Below are 22,585 nucleotides of genomic sequence, written 5' to 3'. Positions count from 1 at the left end.
TTTTTGGTCAAAGAATGAAGATCCTTGATGAGTGGGAACCGTGGAAAGTACTACCTCTTCCACAAGATGTATCCCTTTGTCCAGTTTCAACCTTACGAGCCTTTCTATCCAGGACCTCCTCATCCTCATCGGGGCCCCTCTTTAAGAGGGAAAAAGGTGGAACTTTATCCATTAAAGGCATCAGGCAACAAATCCTGTACTTTATTAAACAAGCCAATCCTGACTCTTTCCCAAAAAGCACATGATGTCAGAGCAGTAGCACCTCTAATTAATTATTTCCAACACATGAACTTCGATGAGTTGAAAAAGTATACCGGATGGAAATCGCCGACAGTGTTCAAACGCCATTACCTTAAGTCCTTGGAAGCTCTGAAATTTTCAGCAGTAGCAGCGGGAAACATAGTTTCCCTGACTCAGTTAATTTGTAGTAGAAGATTCAGTCCTCCTTTCTACCTGCTTCACCCAACAGTTCGTCTATTCCTACCGTGTTCATTTACATTCACCTTGTGCCTTAGCTGCTTTTTTTGTTTGATGTGTAGTGGGTTGCCCCTTATTTTTTTTTGCTAGGGACACTCACAGATGATTATGGCATATTGATCTCTTGGATGTTACCCCCTTATTTTTATGCTAGGGGATACATCTCATTTATAATGGTTACGGTTTTGTATATTAAGTCATATACATTCCTTATATATTATCATTTTTGTTTAATTTGTTCATTTGATTGTTTTAATTGCTATTATATTTTTGATACATGCCTTTACACAGATACCATTTTGTTACATGTAAGCCAATTTACCTCTGTACATATGTAAATTACCTTATGTTAAGAAACATGTTTAGAATTAAGGGTAATTTAAGCTATTTTTAGTTTGTATCACTGTGTATTTGTATCTTTTTAGCATTATATTCTTTTTTAATATTTACTTTATTTTATTTGAGACCTATTCTGATTTATTTTATTACTTTTGTTTACAATCTTGTGCTATTTCTCTGGTACGATTTCGCGCAGCGACACGAGTCTGAGCCCAGGAAAAGGGATTTTGACGTAAGGAAAAATCTATTTCTGGGCGATTGGCTCGTGTCGCCAGCGAAATCCCACCCTACCCATCCTTCGCCCAAGATTGTCTGCTAACTTCAGGATGGCCCACCAGAGGCGCAGCAGTCGGCAGCATGGGATGGAGTAGTAGTAGTACGAGCTGCTCACTCTGTGGGTCGGCTCTCCTCATGGAGGGTTTTTGTTATGGGAGATTTCTATTGGTTTTTGGCTCGTGGTAGTGGTCTCACTCGCTAGTGTTCATACCGACACCCTCTTGGAGGGTGAGCGAGTCAGTTATACTGACCTTTTTCTTTATTTTATTTATTCTCTGGTATGTGTTAGTACATTTACCCTAGAAATAATAGATTAAAGGAATATTTTCGCTGGCGACACGACCGCCAATCGCCCAGAAATAGATTTTTCCTTACGTCAAAATCCCTTTTTTTTTTTACCTTCTTGCTTTCCAGACTGTTTCTGATTGACTTTACAGAATTGTATTGCTTAATTTGCTGTTCACTTGAGCATACAGGTCTTTTCTTCTTTTGCTTGTGCTATAAATGGAAGTTGATGAGTGTTTTCCTCTCCTAAATGGAGTTTTTTATTGCTGTGTAGAGGATTTTCACCTCCATATTGTTGCCATACTGGATAGTCATCAGCAAAGGAATAGTAGTTCTTTTTACGAGAGTGCAAACTATTGCCTTTTAGGAATGCCATTCAGTATTTAAATATTAGCTGGAAACTTTTTGAAGCTTGGTAACAAGGTGGTTAATTTGTAGCAAGCAAGTGGCAAGGCACCACCCACTCACCTGTTAGTAATCTGCTACTTTTTTCTTTTAACTGTAGTTAGGTTAAGATGTGTTAAGTTTTTTTGCATGGTCACACTTCTTGACTTGGCTTTGAAGTTTGACATGATAACGGTATAGCTTTTGTGTTATGCTCACTATAACATGGATTTAACAGACGACAATCACGACTGGCCCAGCAAGCGGACGCGAAAATTGGAATTGTATGCAATTAAATTCGGGTTGAAGAAGTTTGGGAATGTACTCCTATGCTAGACAACTGAATCCTAGCATAAAACCTTGTCTGCAACACGAACCCCTACATCTCGAACATCCCAAAACACAAATTCTGAAAGACTAAAAATTACTACGTTCCCAGAAAATGTGTAAGAAGATAAAAATCAAAGATACATAAAACATTAATGTCAATACAAATTTTTCAAATTATGCTCAATATAACAAAAGTAAAATATGCTAAAGAACAAAAAGTGTTTGGGCCATCTCTCCCTGAAGAGGCAATATCCCCTTAGGAGATGGGTCAGCATACTCATAACAGAAGTGATGACAAAGCAAAGGAAAAGGCACATCTACTGCAGTTGCATCTGTCCCAAGGAAGGTCAATATGGGAAACGTTGAGATCCAAGGAACTTCTGGGCTGAAAAATATTAAACAATGCACAGTGCACAGGTTTCTATCAAAGAATCAGCTTGGGGAAAGGAGAGCAAAAAGTTGAAGAAACACTGGTGCGTCACAAGGTTCCAAACCTGGTCAGTGACCAACATCCACCTTGTATACTCATGAGTTGCCAGATGCCACAGATTCCTTGCTTTACAATATTTGATTGTTTTTAACCAGTTTCCTGCTGGCGCTAGATTATCATATTGTTAAGACCGAGCATTTGTTAGCTATGAAAAATACAAATTGATTAAAAATTTGTCATTTTAATTATTTTGCTCTGCAGCATCAAGCTTTTATTGCGAAACTTTCTTGTTATGAAGTGTTCATTCAATTTATTGATCTCATCTGTGCTGTAAGATTTTTATTTGATACTATAGAAATACAGTGTAGTGTATTGATCTCTAGAATAGTGGGTGAGGCACCCATTCTGCTCTTCTTCTGTCTCCTTTTCTCTGAATTTTTGAGAAGCCAGATAGTCATGTTTCCCGCTTTATTGGGGACAATTTACCAGAAGAGCTTTGTCAGTCAGTCCTGAAATTCATGACTGACTTGTGCACATGGTCACCTGTTATCAGTTATGCATATTCTTGCTGCCATTTTTCATAAAGGTTTCTGTGAGGTTTGGGAAGGCTCTTCATGCAGGTATAAGTATGGTATGTGCTCCTTTGCTCCTTTTGTCTTGTTCTTTTCTCATTTCTTATGGTTTAGTCTTTTTAATCCTGACTCTTGTGTACTGATGCCTTTGTCCTTGTGCTTGCTCTTAAACACCCCTTGATTATGTTATTCCAGTGTCTGGAGGTTGGCTTAGTCTATTTCAGCAGACTTTAACTGCCATCCTCTGGATCTGCAGTAAGGGATTAAATAAGATATATACAGTAAGGTGAGAGCTGGAGCACCTGCCATCACCGTTCCTCCTGGCTTTGAATTCCACTTTTCTGTTCTTTCTATCATTGCATTCTGTCTTGATCTAAGGACCACTATGAAGGTAGTATTCTGGAGTATCTTTTTTGGACAGTCCTTTGGAATTCCCTTCTGCTTTTGTAGAAGGAAAACTAGCCTTGCTCCTCTCAGCAGTCATGTGCCAGGGGAAATAGTTGGTTTGGTCACAATCTCTCTTGCATGTTTGTCTTTAGGCTCAACACAGTTGCAATTTTCTCCTCTCTGATTTTCAGCTCTTCCCCTACTACAGAAAGGTCATAATCTTGTTATGCTCTCAGTTGCAGGTAACTCTTTGCTTGCATACACCTGGTTTTTTATGCAGATGCTCAGCCCTTATCAGGATATCAGAGAATTAATATAAGATGTGTAAATATGGACATGTATTTTTATTTTGTATTAAATATGTAAAATTTTATGGAAACTAAAATGATTACAAATATTCACAATCCAATATTTTTCTTTTCACAGAGGCTTCAGTACAGTTGATCTAGTAGAAGATGCAACAACGCATAAGCTGTATGCGCTCAAACGTATTACTTGTCATGCACAGTCTGATCAAAAGGTAGGTATTTTGTAGTGCTAGTAATCCCAGATGCATAGGTATTTTTCTTTTCTGCACCAAAAATGGCAGAGACTCAAATATTAAATAATTGGCTTAATTTTCAACAAGTAGTTCCTGCAGAGAGGTAGTGCTGTCAGTATACCTCAGGTGGTGCACTATAGGCATTACTAAAGGATGTTTGCAGTATCCCATGGGTCCCTTTTACCCCACTTCCATTCTTTTTTTCTTTCTACCATCTTGCTATCCAACCTCTCTAACTATTAATTAGTTTAACTGTGGGGTTTCCTGCTAGTTCATTGTAAGGTTTTTGAGTCCATAATTGCAGATCAAATTATGGATCACATTGATAGAAACAACCTGTTGTTAAAAGTTGACACGGCTTCAGACACAACAGATCCTGCCTGTCAAACCTCTTGGAGGTTTTTCATAACATGCTTGATATTTATGATAGTAGTAGAGAAGTAGATATACATACTCGAACTTGTACAGGCTGAGGAGGTGAAGAATCAGCGTGAAAACTCTGATACGAGAGGAGATCAACACTGACTGGAGCACGTCCCGTACTTGAAGGGGAGAGTCACATCCGTACTGGGAGGATGGAGAAATCCCTCTCTCACTCTCAGAAGTCTTGAATTCCCCCAATGGGAGGAGTAGGGGGGAGGAGGAAAGGCAACGAATGTCTTGCCCTACGAGCCTCCTAGAAACTCTGGAACACCTTCTAACACTCCCGTCAACACGAACACATATGGGAGAGACATATCAACTGGCGGAGTTGTTGATGCATTCCTTCCAAATGCCTCGCTTCCAACCTTATGAACAGGAATGTGCAACTGTGGAAAAAACTGTGATGCACTCCTCTCGGTAGTAGAAACTCCGGGACAGCTACTACCAAAGATAGCAGTTCATCCAAATCACTAACTCCAGGAAGATCATACTGATGGGTTACAACTGACCACGATGGCATCATGGACAAAGATGGAAGTCACGTCACTGCTCAACAGGCTTAGGAGGGATGTCACCTAAGCAGATATCACAGGCAGAGATGCGTGAGAATGACGTCATGACATTGGACTGTAGCTCAAGTCAAGGGTCTCGGTGACAGTGATAGCGGCGAAACAGTGCCTTCTGTCAATTCCTCCAGTAACCAGATGGCCTCCCTAGAACATGTATATGTGACAGATAGAGACAGATCTTCATGAAAAACCATCATCGAAGAAGTATGGGGAGAGATCACCCCTCAGCATAGTGACAACTGTAGACGGCGGGACCTGATGTCACATACTCATTCACGATGTCATACAGCAGATTACTGTAACAAAGAGTGAGAGAACATTTTGAATAGTGCAGAAAATGTAAAAAAAAAATAATTACAATGATATCATGAGACAAAAGGGTACCCAGTTGGACATCATAGGTAAACAATTTTCAAAGCAAACTGTAAAGTTGGTATCCCCGCATGACAACGTTTAATTGTTTGGCAGGTGGCAGGCAGGGGCTCTGAAAGCAGCAAGGAACCCACTGCCAACAGTACTGACTGCTCTAAAGTCTCACTTCTTCACAGCACAAACACAAGTCAGAATTAGAGAATTCTGTCAGATGGAAGCGAAGAAGAGGGCTCCCAAGTTCTGGGAGACTGCCGCCGCTGCCAGATTCCAGAAGAGACACAGGGCTGACAACTGCAGGGTCTTTAAATAAATTAAATATTCTCTCTCCCGCAGGAAGATTCTATCCTGAGAGAGACTAAAATAATCATAATTATTTGAGGATGGAGGGAAAGACAGGAGAGAGCCGTATCACCCACACCCCATTCCTGCTAAAATGAGGGAAAGAGACGAGACGACAATCAAGACTGGCTCTGCAAGCAGAAGGGAAGATCGCAATTGTCCGCCATTAAAATTTGCCTTGAACATCCCAGAACACATTTTGTTCATGAAACTTACCTGTCAGATATATATATAGCTGTATTTTTCCGAATCCGACAGAAATTTAAACACTTACGACACACGCAGTGGGAGTCAGGTGGTTAGTACCCATTCCCGCCACTGGGAGGCAGGTATCAGGAACCATTCCCATTTTCTATTCATAATTTTTCTGTCGCCGGTGCTGGAAACACCTGTTTGCAGCACCTCCGTCCAGATTTTGGAAACGTACTAGCTACTTGAGTATCCCTTTTGGTTTTTTCTTTGGTGGATCTGAATTGGATCGGTGGCTTGGCACACGTTGACTTTGGATTGATTTGATTTTGGTATTGATTTTTCTTTGATCAAGATGTCAGGGTCTAGTTCTGCTAGCGCTAGATTTTGTTCTATGTCCGAATGTAGAGGTAGGCTACTGAAAGCTTCAGTAGACCCACATTCTGTTTGTAAGGTTTGCAGGGGGAATGAATGTACGTTTGAAAGTCGTTGTAAGGAGTGTGAAAGATTAACAGAGTCTGAGTGGAAGGTGTATGAAACCTATCTTAAGAAACTTGAGCGAGATAGGTTAAGGAGGTCTTCCTCCAGGAGTGTTTCAGGTAGGCAAGATTTTAATGATTCTCCTGCTAACCCTCCTTCTGTAGATTATGCTCCTACCCCTGTAGTGTTGCCTCCGGCCCCTGAAGCAGTGTCGGTAGAAGGTAATACTTTATCGCTAATTCTTGAATCGATTCGTAACTTCTGGAGAGCAAAAGTGAAGAGAAGTGCAGTGAAAGTGCCCCTTGTGTAGTGGAGGGTGCGTCAGATCGGCCTCATTCCGCCTCTAGACCTAGACCTCTGCTTGACTCCCAGGTTACGGGGAGAGAGCATGTCGAAAGTCAAAGGAGGGTTACGAGGAAACCCCACCGATCTGGCGTGCCTTCGGCAGCTTCTGACGAACCTACCCAGACTGCCAAGGAGCGTGCGCGTGCACGTCTTCTCAAGGAGTGCTTTTCTTCTTCTGAAGCTTCCTCCCCGCGCAAAGGGTGGAGCTCTCATATCGCATCACGTCCGCTGAAAAGGACGGCTCGCGTTCGGGACGCTTCACGTCCAAGTTTTTTCTCCGGAACGTTGCTCGTCGCCTGATAGTGCGTTTGCTGCTTTTCCTCCGCAGAAGAAGCGTAAGGATTCTTCGGAGGCGGAGTCTTCCTAGATGTTTCTTTCGAGCGCTGCAGTCGCTCTAAGGTGTGTGAAGTGGCGGTTCCTGGGAGTAGGAAGAAGGCGTCCCCTCGCCACTCGCCTGCTCACAGGATCAGCCCCTCCCCAGAAAAGGAGGCTTCACCTACAAGCAAGATTCTCCAGTCTCTTCAGCAGCAACTTCGAGATTTTTTTCTTCGAGAGAGACTGTCCCTCGTCGCCGTAAGAAGGATGACAATCTTCCTGTGAAGAGGTCGAGGCGTTCCTCTCCCCTCCTCGCTCGTCTCTCTCTCCGTTGAGTCTCCCTCTAGAGTTCGGTTCTGCTCCCCAGCAACTTTCTAGAGGAGGCGAGAAATTCGTTTCTCGCTCTCGTGAAGCGTTTGTTGATTATATATTGTATAATTGTTATGGGTATAGATAAGTGTGATTATATATTTTTTGGGTATAAAAAAATTTTTTGTTATGGGTATTTTATGCATTGTTGAAATATGGTGGGTGTCCTATATATAGACAACATGTGGTAGATTCTAGAAGGTGTCTGTTGATGTATTTAAGTTGTGTTGTGACGTCATAGGCTGTGACGTCATAGACAAGATGGCGGCGGCGTCGGCAGGATGTAAACAATAACACGGGGCAGTAGAAAGCACGTGTTGGTGGTGTGTGGTTTGGTAGGGGAGAGCTCTCTGTCTGGTAGGATTGTTTTTTTTTGGGTCGTAAGTCTTGTGGTGCTGGTGTTTTAAGGTGATTTCTGGAGTGTACTGGAGTTGGAGAAAGCGTACAGGTGGGTAGATTATTCATTTTTATAGAGAAAGAAAGGAGTTAGGCTAGGCCAAAATTCAAACTGGTAGCAGAGTGTGGTTGATCAAAGATGTCTGGATCCGACAGTGAACAAAGGGAGACTACTAGATGGAGAAGGGAATGTCCTAGGTTTAGTGGGATACAAGAAGAATACAAAGATGGACCAGGTCAAGCCGAAGATTGGCTAGTATGGAGAAGATACAAAATCGCCGGCGATAGAAATGAGAATGAGCTTAAAAGGGAAAGCCCGAGAGCTAGTGGAAGCATTAGATAAAGATAAACTTACTGGTACAGAGGGTCCAAAGTTAATCCTAGAGAAACTAGATAAAGCCTATTCTAAAAGACTCGGTAATGGAGAATTACGGTAGAATAAAAAGATACCTTCTAATAAGAAGAGAATCTAGTGAAAATATGGCGGACTATTTAATTAGATACGAGAAGGCAGCATCTGAGTGTGAAAGAGCAATGGGGAAAGGCGCGCTTGAAGGGGAAGTCAAGGGGTATCATGTAATAGAGCAAGCAAATCTCACGGAAAAAATCAAAAACAAATGGTATTATCGGCTTGTGGGCAAGAAAAGCTAGAGTACGGAACAGTGTCGCAAACAATGAAAAGACTATTTGAGGGATTAGGGACTAAAGAGGAACGGGAATGGTGGGGTTCGTCAGAAGGCAATGCCAGTTCTGGGAGAGGAGGGAAAACCAAAGATATCGGGGAAGATGGAACCGAGGAAGGGGTGGTAGAAATCCTATAAACAAAGAAGGGGAAAGGTAACAGTATGTGCAATATGCAGCTCAGAATGGCATTGGGCTAGGGATTGTCCTCAGAATTTTCATAAAATAGGAAAAAGAAAACTGAAACAAGACTAGAAGAAAATAAGGTAAAAACAGAAAATGGGACAGAAGAAGAAGAGGTTTATGTAGGAGAAGTTAATAAAATAGTGGAAGCATCATGGGAGGTGGTTGATGCAATTTTGGACAAAAAGCTATATCTACAAGATGGATAGTAACTGAAAAGATAAAAGGGGGGGAAAGGATACGTAAAGCAAGATTGGTAGCTAGAGGGTTTGAAGAAGAAATGGGCTGAGTGGGAAAAGGATGCTCCCACATGCAATGCTGAAAATTTTAAAATTCTGTCTAACCATAATAAAAGGTGAAAAAAATTGGAATTGTTATACATTGGATGTCAAAACTGCATATTTACAGGGTGACGAGATACAAAGAGAAGTGTACTTGAAGCCACCAAGGGAAGATGGTTGGAGGGGATTATGGAAGTTGAAGAAAACAGTCTATGGGCTCAAGGATGCAGCAAAAGCATGGTATTGTAAAGTGGTGAAAGTAGTGAAGGAGCTTCAAGGTGAGAGAAGTAGACTAGAACCTAATATATTCTTTTGGAAAAAGAACAATAAATTGGAAGGCATTTTGTGTACACACGTAGATGATTTTTGCTACGGAGGAACTGAAGGATTCTTAAAGGAAACGATTGGGAGATTGAAAGGGAAATTGCAAGTAGGAGGAACAAGAGAGTAAAAGGTTCAAGTATATAGGAGTAGTAATAGAGCAGAAGGAGAATAGATTTCCCTTAATCAGTGGCAGTATATAAATTCCATAAGAGAACCAGAGGCTAGAAGATATACGGGTAATAGAGTGCTAGAACAAAAAGAGTTAACAGAGTACGATCGTGGTAGGACAGCTGAATTGGGTATCACTACACACGATGCCAGAAATATCATATTTTTGAAAAAATATTAAGGGCGAATTAAGTAAAGCATTTAAAGAAGGAACAACTCAGGATATGAAGAAACTTATTAAAATTGTGAGAAAAACTAAGAGCATGATGGGCGAAGTTACAATAAGTGAGATGGAAGAAGAAAAGGGTTTATTGGGGAAGCCTTATGCAGACGCTTCATTTGGAAACATAGAAGATGGCCATACTCAACTGGGTTATATTATTTCTTTGACAGATGGGAAGAGGAGAAGTCCCATATGGTGGAAGTCTAGGAAATCCAGGAGAGTGGCAAAATCCACCATTGAGGCTGAAGCCCTGAGTGTTGGGGAAGCTGGTAGAAGGATTGATATATTTCAAGCATTTGTGGGAAGAGGTAGTAGGAGGGAGAAATTTAGAAGCCTTGGTTAACACTGATAGTAAAACACTAATGACCACCGCCATCAAATCGAGCACTGGTGTAAGTAGCAAGAGATTAAAATAGATATTGCTGCAATAAGGGAAACCATTGAATCCGGGGAAATTAAAGGAGGTGAGATGGATAAAAGGAAAGGAGCAAGTGGCTGAAATGTATTTTAAACTAAAGCAGGAGGTTTTCAGGGGAATGTATTAGAAAAAAAAAAAATTATGTAGAGGGTAAAGAGTTGGAGGACGAAGGAAATTAAGAGGGGGAATACTAGTTAGGAAACAGTCGGAGGGGAGGGAGAAAGAGATAAGTGTGATTATATATTGTATAAATTTTTTGTTATGGGGATAGATAAGTGTGGATTAAAAATAAATATTTTGTATAATTGTTATGGGTATTTTATGCATTGTTGAAATATGGTGGGTGTCCTATATATAGACAACATGTGGTAGATTCTAGAAGGTGTCTGTTGATGTATTTAAGTTGTGTTGTGACGTCATAGGCTGTGACGTCATAGACAAGATGGCGGCGGCGTCGGCAGGATGTAAACTAACACGGGGCAGTAGAAAGCACGTGTTGGTGGTGTGTGGTTGGTAGGGGAGAGCTCTCTGTCTGGTAGGAGTTGTTTTTTGGGTCGTAAGTCTTGTGGTGCTGGTGTTTTAAGGTGATTTCTGGAGTGTACTGGAGTTGGAGAAAGCGTACAGGTGGGTAGATTATTCATTTTTATAGAGAAAGAAAGGAGTTTAGGCTAGGCCAAAATTCAAAGTTGTATCCGCTGCTACGAAACTTGTAGATAGGAAGCGCGTTTTTTTCTTTTTAGATGCCGAGCGCGCTTCTGTGAAAGTCAAGCGCGCTTCAGTGGATGCCGAGCGTGATTCGGTTGCAAGGTGAGCGTGATTCGTGCAGGTAAGCGAGCGCCTAGTGGACGCTCAGCGCTTTTAGTGGACGCTCGGCGCGCCAGTGGACGCTCAGCGCGCGTCAGTGGACGCCAGGTGTACACCTGTTGCTGTCGAGCGCGCTTCAGTCGGTGTCAGTAGATTGGCTTCAGACGTCAAGCGCGCGCCTACGGACATCAGTTTACCACCTCCGCAAGCGCAAGCGGAAGCGGGAACTCTTCCTGTTCGCCGCTCTTTCTCTTTTGAGAAAGAGCGTGACTCTTCCTTACTTCCTCCGACTTCTCCAGTGTCTGAAGAGGAAATTAGTGACGCTTTCGTCGAAGTGGACGAAGAACAGCAGTTGGCTCCAGTCTCGACGGACTACAAGGTTTTGACTCGTCTGCTACAGTTCCCAAGTCCTTTGCAGACACTTTCCAACCTGAAGGTCCACGTACTCCTCCCTCTCAGTTTTCGTCATCCAAAGCTACTAAGATCTCGGCTTTGTGAAAATGAAGAAGTCGCTTTCTATGAAGCAAGCTTTTCGCAAGGTCCATGATTGGATGGAAAAGAGGAAAGCTTCAGGCAAGACTTCTTTTGCTTTACCACCTTCAAGACTTTGTGGCAAAGCTGGTATGTGGTACGAGACGGGAGAAAACGTCGGAGTTAAGCTTCCAGCCTCGGCTCAAGGAGACTTTGGTAGTATTGTGGATGCCGCCAGAAGATCTTTTCTGTCTTCCTCTAAGGTCTCTTGGACGCATAGTGAGCTAGACTTTCACCTTAAAGGCCTCTTCAGGACACTAGAGGTCTTTAATTTTCTTGACTTTGGTGCTAGGAGTTTTGGATGCCAGGTCCAGGAGAGTTCTGATTCCATCAGTCTGGGGAGCTGTCCAGTGTATTGTCTTGCATGGACAAGGCCGTCAGGGATGGTTCTGAGGAATTGGCTGCTCATTTCAGCACGGGACTGCTTAAGAAGAGAGCACTTTTTTTTTTTGCAATTTTACTTGCGGCAAAGTCGGTCTCGCCAGCGCAAAAGCGGATCTTCTTTTCGCTCCTTTCTCAGAACATCTCTTCCCCCAGTCTATGGTAAAGGACATAGCTGCCAGTCTCCAGGAGAAAGCAACCCGAGACCTTCTGGCACAGTCTTCTAGGAAGCCTACACTACTTCGTCTTCTGGGTCCTCTGCTTTGAAGAAAATCGAAGTCCTTTCGATCTGCTTCTTCCTCGAAGCCAGCCCCTCGAGGAAGAGGCTCTTTCAGAGGCAAGACTCCCGCTCCTTCCAAGAGCAAGAAGTGAGAGGGAAGTCCTTCAGCCACCGGTAGGAGCCAGACTTCTACATTTCGCGAGAGCCTGGGAAGAGAGAGGTGCCGACGCTTGGTCTCTGGACATCGTCAAGAAGGGGTACAGAATTCCTTTCCTGAAGTTACCCCCGCTGTCTTCGACACCAAAAGGATTTGTCTCCTTCGTATCAGGGAGAAAAACAGGAAGTGCTTCACGATCTACTAGATCAAATGATCGAGAAGCAGGCGGTGGAACAGGTCTTCGACCGGAGTTCTCCAGGGTTTTACAACCGTCTGTTCCTAGTGCCGAAGCAGTCAGGGGGATGGCGCCCCGTTCTGGATGTCAGCAGTCTAAATCGCTTCGTTACCAAGCAGAAGTTCAAGATGGAGACACCTCAATCCGTGCTTGCCAGCCTTAAGACCGGGGGATTGGATGGTCTCTTTAGACCTTCAGGACGCATACTTTCACGTCCCCATCCATCCCCGATCAAGAAAATACCTGCGGTTTGTCCTGAAAGGGAAGGTATTCCAGTTCAGGGCACTCTGCTTCGGTCTCAGCACGGCGCCGATGGTTGTTCACCGTTCTTATGAAGAACGTTGCGAGGTGGCTCCATCTTGCGGAAATAAGGATCTCTCTCTACCTAGACGACTGGCTTATTCGCCAGCCCTCATCGCAAGACCGGTGTCTGAAGGACCTTCACACGACTCTGTCGTTAGCGAGGTCCCTGGGACTTCTGGTGAATCTCGAAAAGTCGCATCTGACTCCTTCTCAATCCTTAGTCTATCTGGGGATTCAGATGGACTCAGTGGCTTTTCGGGCTTTTCCCGTCCCAGGGGCGACAACTTCAATGCCTAGACAAAGTGTCAGCCTTTTTCTAGGGAAGGAAACATGCTCGGTGAGGGAATGGATGAGTCTGCTGGGGACCATTTCCTCACTGGAGAAGTTTGTTTCTCTGGGAAGGTTGCACCTCTGACCACTTCAGTTCTTCCTCTCAAGCAATTGGTCACGCAAACAGGATCTAGAAGAGGTCTTGTTTTTGACGGAAGAAGTGAAAAAGCACCTCAAATGATGGTTGGATCCAAAGAAGCTTGCGGAAGGACTTTCGCTCAAGCTTCGGAACCCCGACCTAGTGTTGTTCTCCGACGCGTCCTCCACGGGTTGGGGAGCAACACTGGGAGGGAGAGAAGTGTCAGGCACCTGGAGAGGGGAACAGGTGTCCTGGCACATCAATCTAAAAGAACTTTCAGCGGTTTACCTTGCTCTAAGGTTCTTCCAAGAGGAAGTCTCCAACAAAGTGGTTCAGATAAACTCGGACAACACCACAGCCCTGGCATACCTCAGGAAACAGGGGGGAACTCACTCTCCTCCTCTGTTCGCCATCGCGAAGAATATCCTGATTTGGGCGAAGTCGCAAAACGTCACGATTCTGACAAGATTTGTGTCAGGCGTGGAAAACTGTGCGAGCGGACCTTCTCAGTCGGCAAGGACAGCTTCTGCCGACGGAATGGACCCTTCATCTGGAGGTATGCCAGGCGCTATGGAAGCTGTGGGGACATCCTCATGTGGACGTTTTCGCAACTTCCCGAACGAAGAGACTTCCGCTGTATTGCTCCCCAGTTCTGGACCCGGGAGCAGTGGCAGTAGACGCCCTACTGTGGAATTGGTCGGGACTAGACATTTACGCTTTTCCCCCATTCAAAATCCTTGGGGAAGTGATGAGGAAGTTCGCTGCATCAGAAGGAGCGAGGATGACCCTCATCGCCCCTTCTGGCCAAGCGGTCGAGTGGTTCACGGAGCTGATGTCCCCTTCCTGGTAGACTTTCCAAGGACTCTGCCCCTAAGGAAAGATCTACTCAGACAGCCCCACTTCGAGAAAAAAGGTACCACAAAAAACCTCCCCGCTCCCTGAGTTCTGACTGCGTTCAGACTATCAAGAAGTTGGCCAGAGCGAGGGGTTTTTTCAAGACCTGTGGCAACGGCGATTGCCACCGCAAGGAGGCCCTCCTCAATCGCAGTTTACCAATCAAAGTGGGCTGTCTTTAGAAGTTGGTGCAGAAAGAAGGGCATTTCCTCCACCTCAACCTCTGTGAGCCAGATAGCAGATTTCCTTCTTCACCTTAGGAAAGAAGTGAAACTAGCAGTTCCCACGATTAAAGGCTACAGAAGTGTGCTTTCTGTGGTCTTCAGGCATAGAGGACTCGACTTAGCGAATGATGGAGACATTCATGATCTCATTAGATCATTTGAGACTGTGAAAGTTCTCCAACCGAAAGTACCATCGTGGAACTTAGACATGGTACTTAAGTTTCTCATGTCGAGTCAATTTGAACCGCTCCATTTAGCCTCGCTTAGGAATCTTACTAAGAAGACCATTTTCCTAACCGCTCTGGCGACGGCGAAGAGGGTTAGCGAAATTCAAGTCATAAGCAAGCACATTGGGTTCAAGGATCATAGTGCAGTTTGTTCCTTAAGTCCTATGTTCTTAGCAAAGAACGAGAACCCTTCCAACCCTTGGCCGAGGACGTTCGAGATCAAAGGGTTGTCAGAGCTAGTGGGACCTGAAGCTAAGAGAGTCCTGTGTCCTGTCAGGGCTCTCAAGTTTTATTTGCAGAGAACCAGAGCATGCAGAGGCTCTTCGGAGAACTTGTGGTGCTCTCTGAAAAAACCAGATCTTCCGATGTCGAAGAACGCACTGGCGTTCTTCTTAAGAAGTACGGTTAAGGAAGCCCATGAAAAGTGTAGTGAAAGTGACATGGAACTTCTGAAAGTGAAAGCCCACGAGTTGAGGGCTATTGCTACTTCGGTGGCTTTTCACAAAAATATGGCAATCAAAGATATTTTGGGCGCCACTTATTGGCGAAGCAATTCGGTGTTCGCTTCACACTACCTGCGGGAGGTGAAAGCAACATACGAAAATTGTTACTCGCTCGGACCATACGTCGCTGCAGACACTGTTTTGGGGGTTTGCAGGAGGTAGCGCTCATCCTATCCTTTAATGGTTAGGGGAGTTTTTAACTTGTGTTATGGTTGTGGGGTTGACCGCCTGCGGCGGATCTCCCTTCCATTAGCTTAGTCTAAGTGGGATACTTTTGGTAGGCTACGCCAGGTGTTGGGTTTTACTTCGTTGCCCTCATTTGTATGGTCATTGGTCTAGTCACGTCGTGGTCTCGCCCCTGTTGACAGATCATCTGGAGTGCACCAGCTTTATAGGTCTCTACCTTGCTGGCAACTCTAGTAGCACAAGCAGACTTACGCGGCAGTAACCACGAAGTCAGCTATGCTAACAGGTAAGGAACCAAGATATCAATTATCTGCATATATATGTTTCCTAAAATCTTCTATTCTGTCTACTCCCACCACCAAAGGTGGGATTCAGCTATACGTATATATATCTGACAGGTAAGTTTCATGAACAAAATGATATTGTAATGATACAATTAAGTTTGTTCATACTTACCTGGCAGATATATATAATCAAGTACCCACCCACCTCCCCTCAGGAGACAGTGGAAATAAAAATTATGAATAGAAAATGGGAATGGTTCCTGATACCCGCCTCCCAGCGGCGGGAATGGGTACTAACCACCTGACTCCCACTGCGTGTGTCGTAAGTGTTTAAATTTCTGTCGGATTCGGAAAAATACAGATATATATATCTGCCAGGTAAGTATGAACAAACTTAATTGTATCATTACAATATCATATTCTTAAGACTAAAACATTACAAAGTTCCCAGACATGTGTGAAAAGATAAAAAAAAAATACATAAAAACATAAATGTTAATACGAAATATAAAAAAATACATAAAAACATAAATGTTAATACAAATATTTCCAAATCTTAAAAAATGAAAGTAAAACACTAAACTAAAGTAAGGGGTCCTTTCTTTCTGAAGGGGCAACACTCCCTTAGGAGACGGACCAGCCTATCACACATAATGCAAGTGATGATGATGCAGAGGAAAAGTCATCACTACTGCAAAGCATCTGTCCCAATGAAGGTCAACACGGCAAACAAGGAAGGGTTGTCCAAGAAAATATTGACGTCCATGGAACTTCTGGGCTGAATAATAAGAAATAAAACGCAGGCTAACATCACAAAACTGGTTTGGAAAAGGAGAGTGAAGCGATACACTGCTCTTCAAGGCGGTAAAAGAAAGACTGGCATGTCACGAGGTTCCGAGCTAGGTCGATGACCAGCATCCGCCTTTTAAATGCAAGAGTTGCCAGATGCCACAGATTCTTTGTTTTACAATCTTTGATTGTTTTTAACTGGTTTCCTGCTAGCAATAGAATATTATCCTATTGTCAAGACTGAAGGTTTGTTTGCTATGAAAAATACAAATTGATTAAAAATTCATCATATTTCCAAAAGGCCTTTCACATGATGAAGACAATAGGTTGTTCAGTCGCCCCCAAATAATAAAATTTTAATTTATATCATTGAATCACATTTTTTTAACCTATTTACAATTGTTGCATAAATTGATTTTAAAAGACAAAACTCGCGTATACATTCGATTTTGGAACACTGCAATTTGTTGTTTTTTCATGGGATAGAAGTACAAAATATAACTGTGCAACTTGGTCAATTTTTTGCTTTGTTACGCGAGTAAAAAATTGAGGTACGACCGTACGAGCTCGAGATGCCACTGCTACGTAGATGGCATAATGACAAAAATTAAGATAAGCAAAGAAGAAAGAGTAATTATGCATCTTTTCCATAAATCAGAGTAATTATGCATCTTTTCCATAAAACTTTTAAAAAGTTATAACATTACTTCACTGTATCCAATAATATTGTATGTACGTATTCTCATATTATTGTATTATAAAATACTACGGTAAATCTAAGTCAATATTCCGTGGAGCGGCCAATGTTTTGGTTCGGAAATCAGCTGATGGCGAATACGAGTTTGTTTCGCCATATTTAACACAATTCTGAGCAAATTTTCTTGCTTCTAGTTAGCACAAACGAATATCTAGATACTTGGCTTATATGAGACAAGGTTATTTTTCCTTTTACGACATGTTTTTAGGTGGAAATATGACTTGAATATGTCTTGTGATTGTGAACAGATTATTTTTTTTAACAGATTACGTTGGGAGCATGTTTATTGAGTAAAACAATACTTGATTCTGTTTGGAATTTTCCTTTATATCATCGTAGTATGAACTTTACGTTATTTATCTTTTATTGGCATGAAACCAACAATAAAATGTGTTCTTTCAAGCACAGTGGTTTTGATTAAAATTATTTTATCTCAGTTTTATCTACGGTTGTGTTTGATGGCATACATTTACCGGAGTTTTATCCTTGTTGCCAATGAACGATAATGGTCATTAGTAGCTTGAACAGTTTTTCCCAGAGGGCATCAGTTGGCATTACCTTTTTCAACATTAAATGCTGATTCAGGTGTCAACAAACTAATACGTTATACAAGGCAATGTCAACTCTTCTCTAATTATGGATTACAATTCTGCAAGATCCTACAGGAACCCTTGAGTCATGTTATTAGTTCAACAACATGTTACGTCATTTATAGAATGTCAAAATACATTCGTTATTATATGTAATCTCTTACACATATACTACTGTAGTATACCTGATCAAGTGGAAGCATTCTCTTTTTGATTGATAACCATACATCATACACAGTTGAGAATTGATAAGATTATGTTAAAGAAACTACAGTGGTACCTCGAGATATGAAATTAATCCGTAGTTGCCTGAATTGAAAGCATTACTGGAGTATCTTTGATTTAGCATTTCTTAGTTTTGTATTTACTCTTCAATTTGTAATTTTTTTCTTTTCAGATAGCCTTAGCAGAAGTGGAATATCATAAAGCTCTCTCCCATCCAAATATTGTAGAATGTGTAAATTCTGATTTAGTTGGTGTACCAGATCTGATGGGAAACAGAACGTCACAGGTACTCATAATTCTTCCTTACTGTCAGGTATGTTAACCACCTCTATTTTTGTTTAAAATTAATTGGAGGGGCAAGAAGTACTTGTGTAATTTCCAAGGGGAAAATGCTAAATTTTTTTGTAGCATGATATGGAGAACAGGTGTACGTTACTGTAATAGGTTTTGTAGAAATATTTTTTCCTCTGTAGTGGAATGGCTATGTTCCTGTTTATACCTATGTGAGTATGCATCTGGGTACCAGAGCAATCTGCATTTCTGTTGTAAATTCCAACTGGATTCATGTTTACATCAAGTATATTTTAGCTCATAATTTCGTTTGGTACATTTTTAATCATTGCATCATCTAATCCTGCAGACATTTGTTATACAGTGTATCCTCGACTTACAGTGGGGGATCCATTCCAGTATAGCGCTGTAAGTTGATTTTTACTGCAAGTTGATTTTCTGCCATTGTCAACGCTTTAACAGTGCTTATGTTGCCGTAACTTGATGTTGCATCACGTTACAGCACCACAAGCGTCATTAACTTTATGCCTATTCTTGCTGTTAGCATCGTCAATGGCATCATAACTTGATGCAACATCAAGTTATGGCGCTGAAAAAAACAGCATAAGTTTGAATCGCTGAAAGTCGAGCACACACTACTATTTACTGTTTCGTTGTAACTAGTGATCGCCTATATTTTCTACCCGTATTGTGTATGATTGTTTATTTGCTAGCTGAACACTTGGGATTTGCCAGCTTGAACACTTGGGGCAGGGGGTGTTGATAATCTGATTAATTTACCAGACTCTTACGAAAGCTCTTGAATGTGTTCATTAATGAATTCAGTCATTGAAGTGCAATCAGTAATAAAGAAACTTAGGATACGGAAAACACCAATTCATTATGGAATTTATGCAAATAGAATTTAGTTGAAATTGGAATGAGACTAAACAGTTTTACAGAATATGGAATGAGAAAACAAAGCCTGATAATTGAGAGTTAGAAGTTGTAGTGAAGGTACCAAAAAAAGGTAACCTGACTGAATGTGGTAGTTATAGACATTGCACTTACACTGGTTAAAAAAAATTCAGTATGCTTATTCTCAGTAAGCTGGAGAAAGAAATTGTTATAAAGCTTAGAGATAAGCAAGGTGGTGTTAGAAAAGGCAGGAATTGAACTGATCAATTATTGTACTTAGATGTATTGTGCTTTACAGGCAGTCCCCGGTTATCGGCAGGGGTTCTGTTTCCGAGGGGGTGCCATTAATTGAACTTGGCGATTTATGGTGCTGATAACCAGTTATCGGTGCCATAAGCACCATTATGGCACCTCTGTTAGGTATCTTATGGCACCATAAAGCACCTTATGGTGCCATAAGCACCATTATGGCTCCTCTGTTAGGTATCTTAGGGCACCATAAAGCACCTTATGGTGCCATAAAGCGCCTTATGGCGCCACAAAGTGCCTTATGGAGCCATAAGGCACCTTATAACGCCAATAACCATAACTCGGCCTGTTATGGCGCCATAAATCGCTGATTTTACGCTAGATGAGCACCATAAAACTGGATTGCCAATAACCAGGGACTGCCTATAGGCAGTCCCCGGGTTATGATGGGTTCGGCTTACGATGTTCCGAGGTTAAGGCGCTTTTCAATTATAGTCATCAGAAATTATTTCCAGGGTTATGACGCCTCCAACGCTGATCTGGCAGAAGAAATAAGACACCAAAAATGCAAAATAATCAATATTTGAAGGTTTTTTTATGAAAAATGCAATAAGAATGCAGTTTACATAGTTTTGAATGTTTCCAAAGCATTAAAACTAAGGTTTTCTTAGGATTTTTTATGATGTTCTGGCTTAGGACTGCCTGTACTGCCTTTTGTTCAGTGTCCACAGACTGATGTTATAAAAGGTCTTGGATTACTATGGCATTCATGTTTTAAATAAAGCTAATTTTAATTATCGTAAATGAAGTAGATGCAAATTTATTGTTAACAGGGACTTGTCAAGTGAATTTGCTTGAAACCTACAAGGGAGTGTTGTTTCAACTTTGCTGTTTGCCCTCATATATTTTATAATGAAACAAGTCCAGTAGGGGGAGGGAAGGTTTAGATTCAATTAATGGTAGAAAGTTGGCAGCGTTTCATTATGCAGATAATGCTGTTTCAATTAGCAAAATGTCAGAAGATTTACAAAGCTTGCTTAGTAGACTGTATCATATACATCTATAGAGAGATGGCACTCAAAATGCATCTAAGAAGAGAAGAACAGAAGTAGTGAAGAGAGCATTTACAAAGGAATGAGATAACATTAGATGGAGTAAAGATAAATGAGTTTGAACCTTTCAAATATTTAGGGACGGTGATATACTGCACTGTACGGTATGGTTCTCGAGCAGAATCCCGTAAGGGGGGGCTAGTGCCGTCAGCAGACCTCATGTGGTGCACTGTAGCTATTACTTAAGGTTATTTGCAGCATGCCTTCAGCCCCTAGCTGCAACCGCTTTCATTCTTTTTACTGTACCTCCTTTCATATTCTCTTTCTTCATCTTACTTTCCACCCTCTCCTAACAATTATTTCTTAGTGCAACTGCAAGGTTTCCCTCTTGTTAAAACTTTCATACCTTTTACTGTCAATTTCCATTTCAGCGCTTAATGACCACACAGGTCCCAGTGCTTGGCCTTTAGCCTAAATTCTATATTCAACTCAACTCAACTCTTGAGATAGAATTTTGTGAAAGACTATAAATGTCTGTGCAGACTTTGGCCACGCTGAAAAAGATTTGGAAGTCAAATAGGCTGAAATTGAATACAAAAGTAAGCTAGGTCTAGTATAATCTGTATTGCTTTAGTACAGACTGCATCATGGTGTGACAGTGACACTATTTATAAGATTATACTGATTTTAGAATAAGGCTTTATGAAGAGTAGTATTGAGTCAGATGGCAGTATATTAATGGAAATGATATTGTCACGATGGCATTATATTAGTGGAAATGATACTGTAAGGGAAATTACTCAAGTTCCATGTGTTTATGAGGTAATGATGAAAGGTCTAGGTCAAGGCCATGGTCTTACTTGAGAGGTAAAGCACTGAATATAAATTGAACTTTTGTCCTAGCTTTTCATAATCCACTACCAGTGGGCAGAGTTAGATCAAGGGGGTAATTACAAATCAAAGGCCATAGACAAATTTAATCCTTGCTACAAAAAATCTGAAGTTTATGGAATAAACTTTACATTTGGTAAGTATACTTTACAACTGAAACTACATACTACAAGGGCATGATTAAAGGTCAGAGGACAAGAAGAAATTTAACATACTAGTGAAGTCAGTGTACAGATTGAGGGCAAGACCAAGTACATGATCATACGTAAGGTCAAAGGCTAAATAGGAATTTAGATTGTGTTTTTGGTTTTTTAGTTTTGTCTGTTATCTGTATTACACAGGTGTTAAGGTGCGTCCACACGGTCGAACAAAGTCCGACGGACAAACATTGTTACCAATTAACAATTGTCTGCCGGTCTTTACCTTGTGAGTAGAGTAAAAGCATTGGCAAACAATCTCATCTGGTACCACTGATTGTAGCCAGATCTACTTCCATCGTTTCAACGCTTATGACGTCATCCTGCTTTGCCCGTGATATGGTAACAATGTTTGTCCGTCGGACATTGTTCGACCGTGTGGACGCACCTTTAGGAATGGATTTTTTCAAAACTGTCATGTACTGGCAACAGTATGTTGCGTGTACAGAACATGAAGGTGGTTGTGATATTTGTATTTTTATATTATTATAATTAACCAAGCAGCAGTAAAAAATTAAATATTTTATGTGGATTTCATTCTTTTACAGTTTTGTGCTTTTGTATTTACTGTAATTATTATAAATTAATCATTTGTTTTACATATACAGTATATTTTTTTAGGATCATAGGAGCATTTTGTTAGGAAAGTGCAGAGAGACTGTGCATTCTCATACATTATCAGCATCACATTTATTACTTACACATAAGACATCTTGATTTCTCTAATTCTCCTGTATCTTATGCACTTGTATTCCCAAATTCCCATCTGGTCAGCGCATTCCCTTAAGGGGGCCGGCCGGAACCCCTATATATGGTGGTATAGGGCAAAAAATGCAAAGTCATGAAAAAATTCATGGAGGTTCATATGGCAATTGAGAATACGTATACGAAATATTTCGTCAAAATTCCTCTTACTTTCGTAGTTACGGGGTAATTAGTTAAAGTTAACGTAACTCAATAAGCCTAAAACATTGATCCGTACAAGAAAATGCAATATTTCTTCTATTACCGTAAATTTTGATAATTAGTCAAAGAAATTGGGAGAAATGGCATCTGCAGACATTCTCCGAGTCGAGAAGGGAGACTTCACTTCAGTCAGCTACCATTCCAACCATCAGTGCGAGCACAAACTTCAAGTAGTCTACACGTTCGATTTCACCTCGGACATTCGCTTGCTTTTACATATGTTTATG

General features: G+C 41.5%; 1 protein-coding gene across 1 annotated transcript in view; it reads left to right on the top strand.

Annotated features, from left to right (window-relative positions):
- LOC135211076 (serine/threonine-protein kinase 16-like) overlaps window positions 1–22,585 on the top strand; it is a gene marked incomplete at its 5' end in the record, with an annotated part of 77,666 nt that overhangs the window by 14,171 nt on the left and 40,910 nt on the right. The window contains 2 exon segments of the mRNA XM_064244134.1: window positions 3,907–4,000; window positions 17,988–18,128. Of these exon segments, the coding sequence (XP_064100204.1) occupies window positions 3,907–4,000; window positions 17,988–18,128 (235 nt within the window).

The sequence above is a fragment of the Macrobrachium nipponense genome, chromosome 4 (assembly GCF_015104395.2).
Source record: "Macrobrachium nipponense isolate FS-2020 chromosome 4, ASM1510439v2, whole genome shotgun sequence".
Taxonomy (NCBI): Eukaryota; Metazoa; Arthropoda; class Malacostraca; order Decapoda; family Palaemonidae; genus Macrobrachium; species Macrobrachium nipponense.
This window is presented reverse-complemented; position numbering and strand designations above follow the sequence as displayed.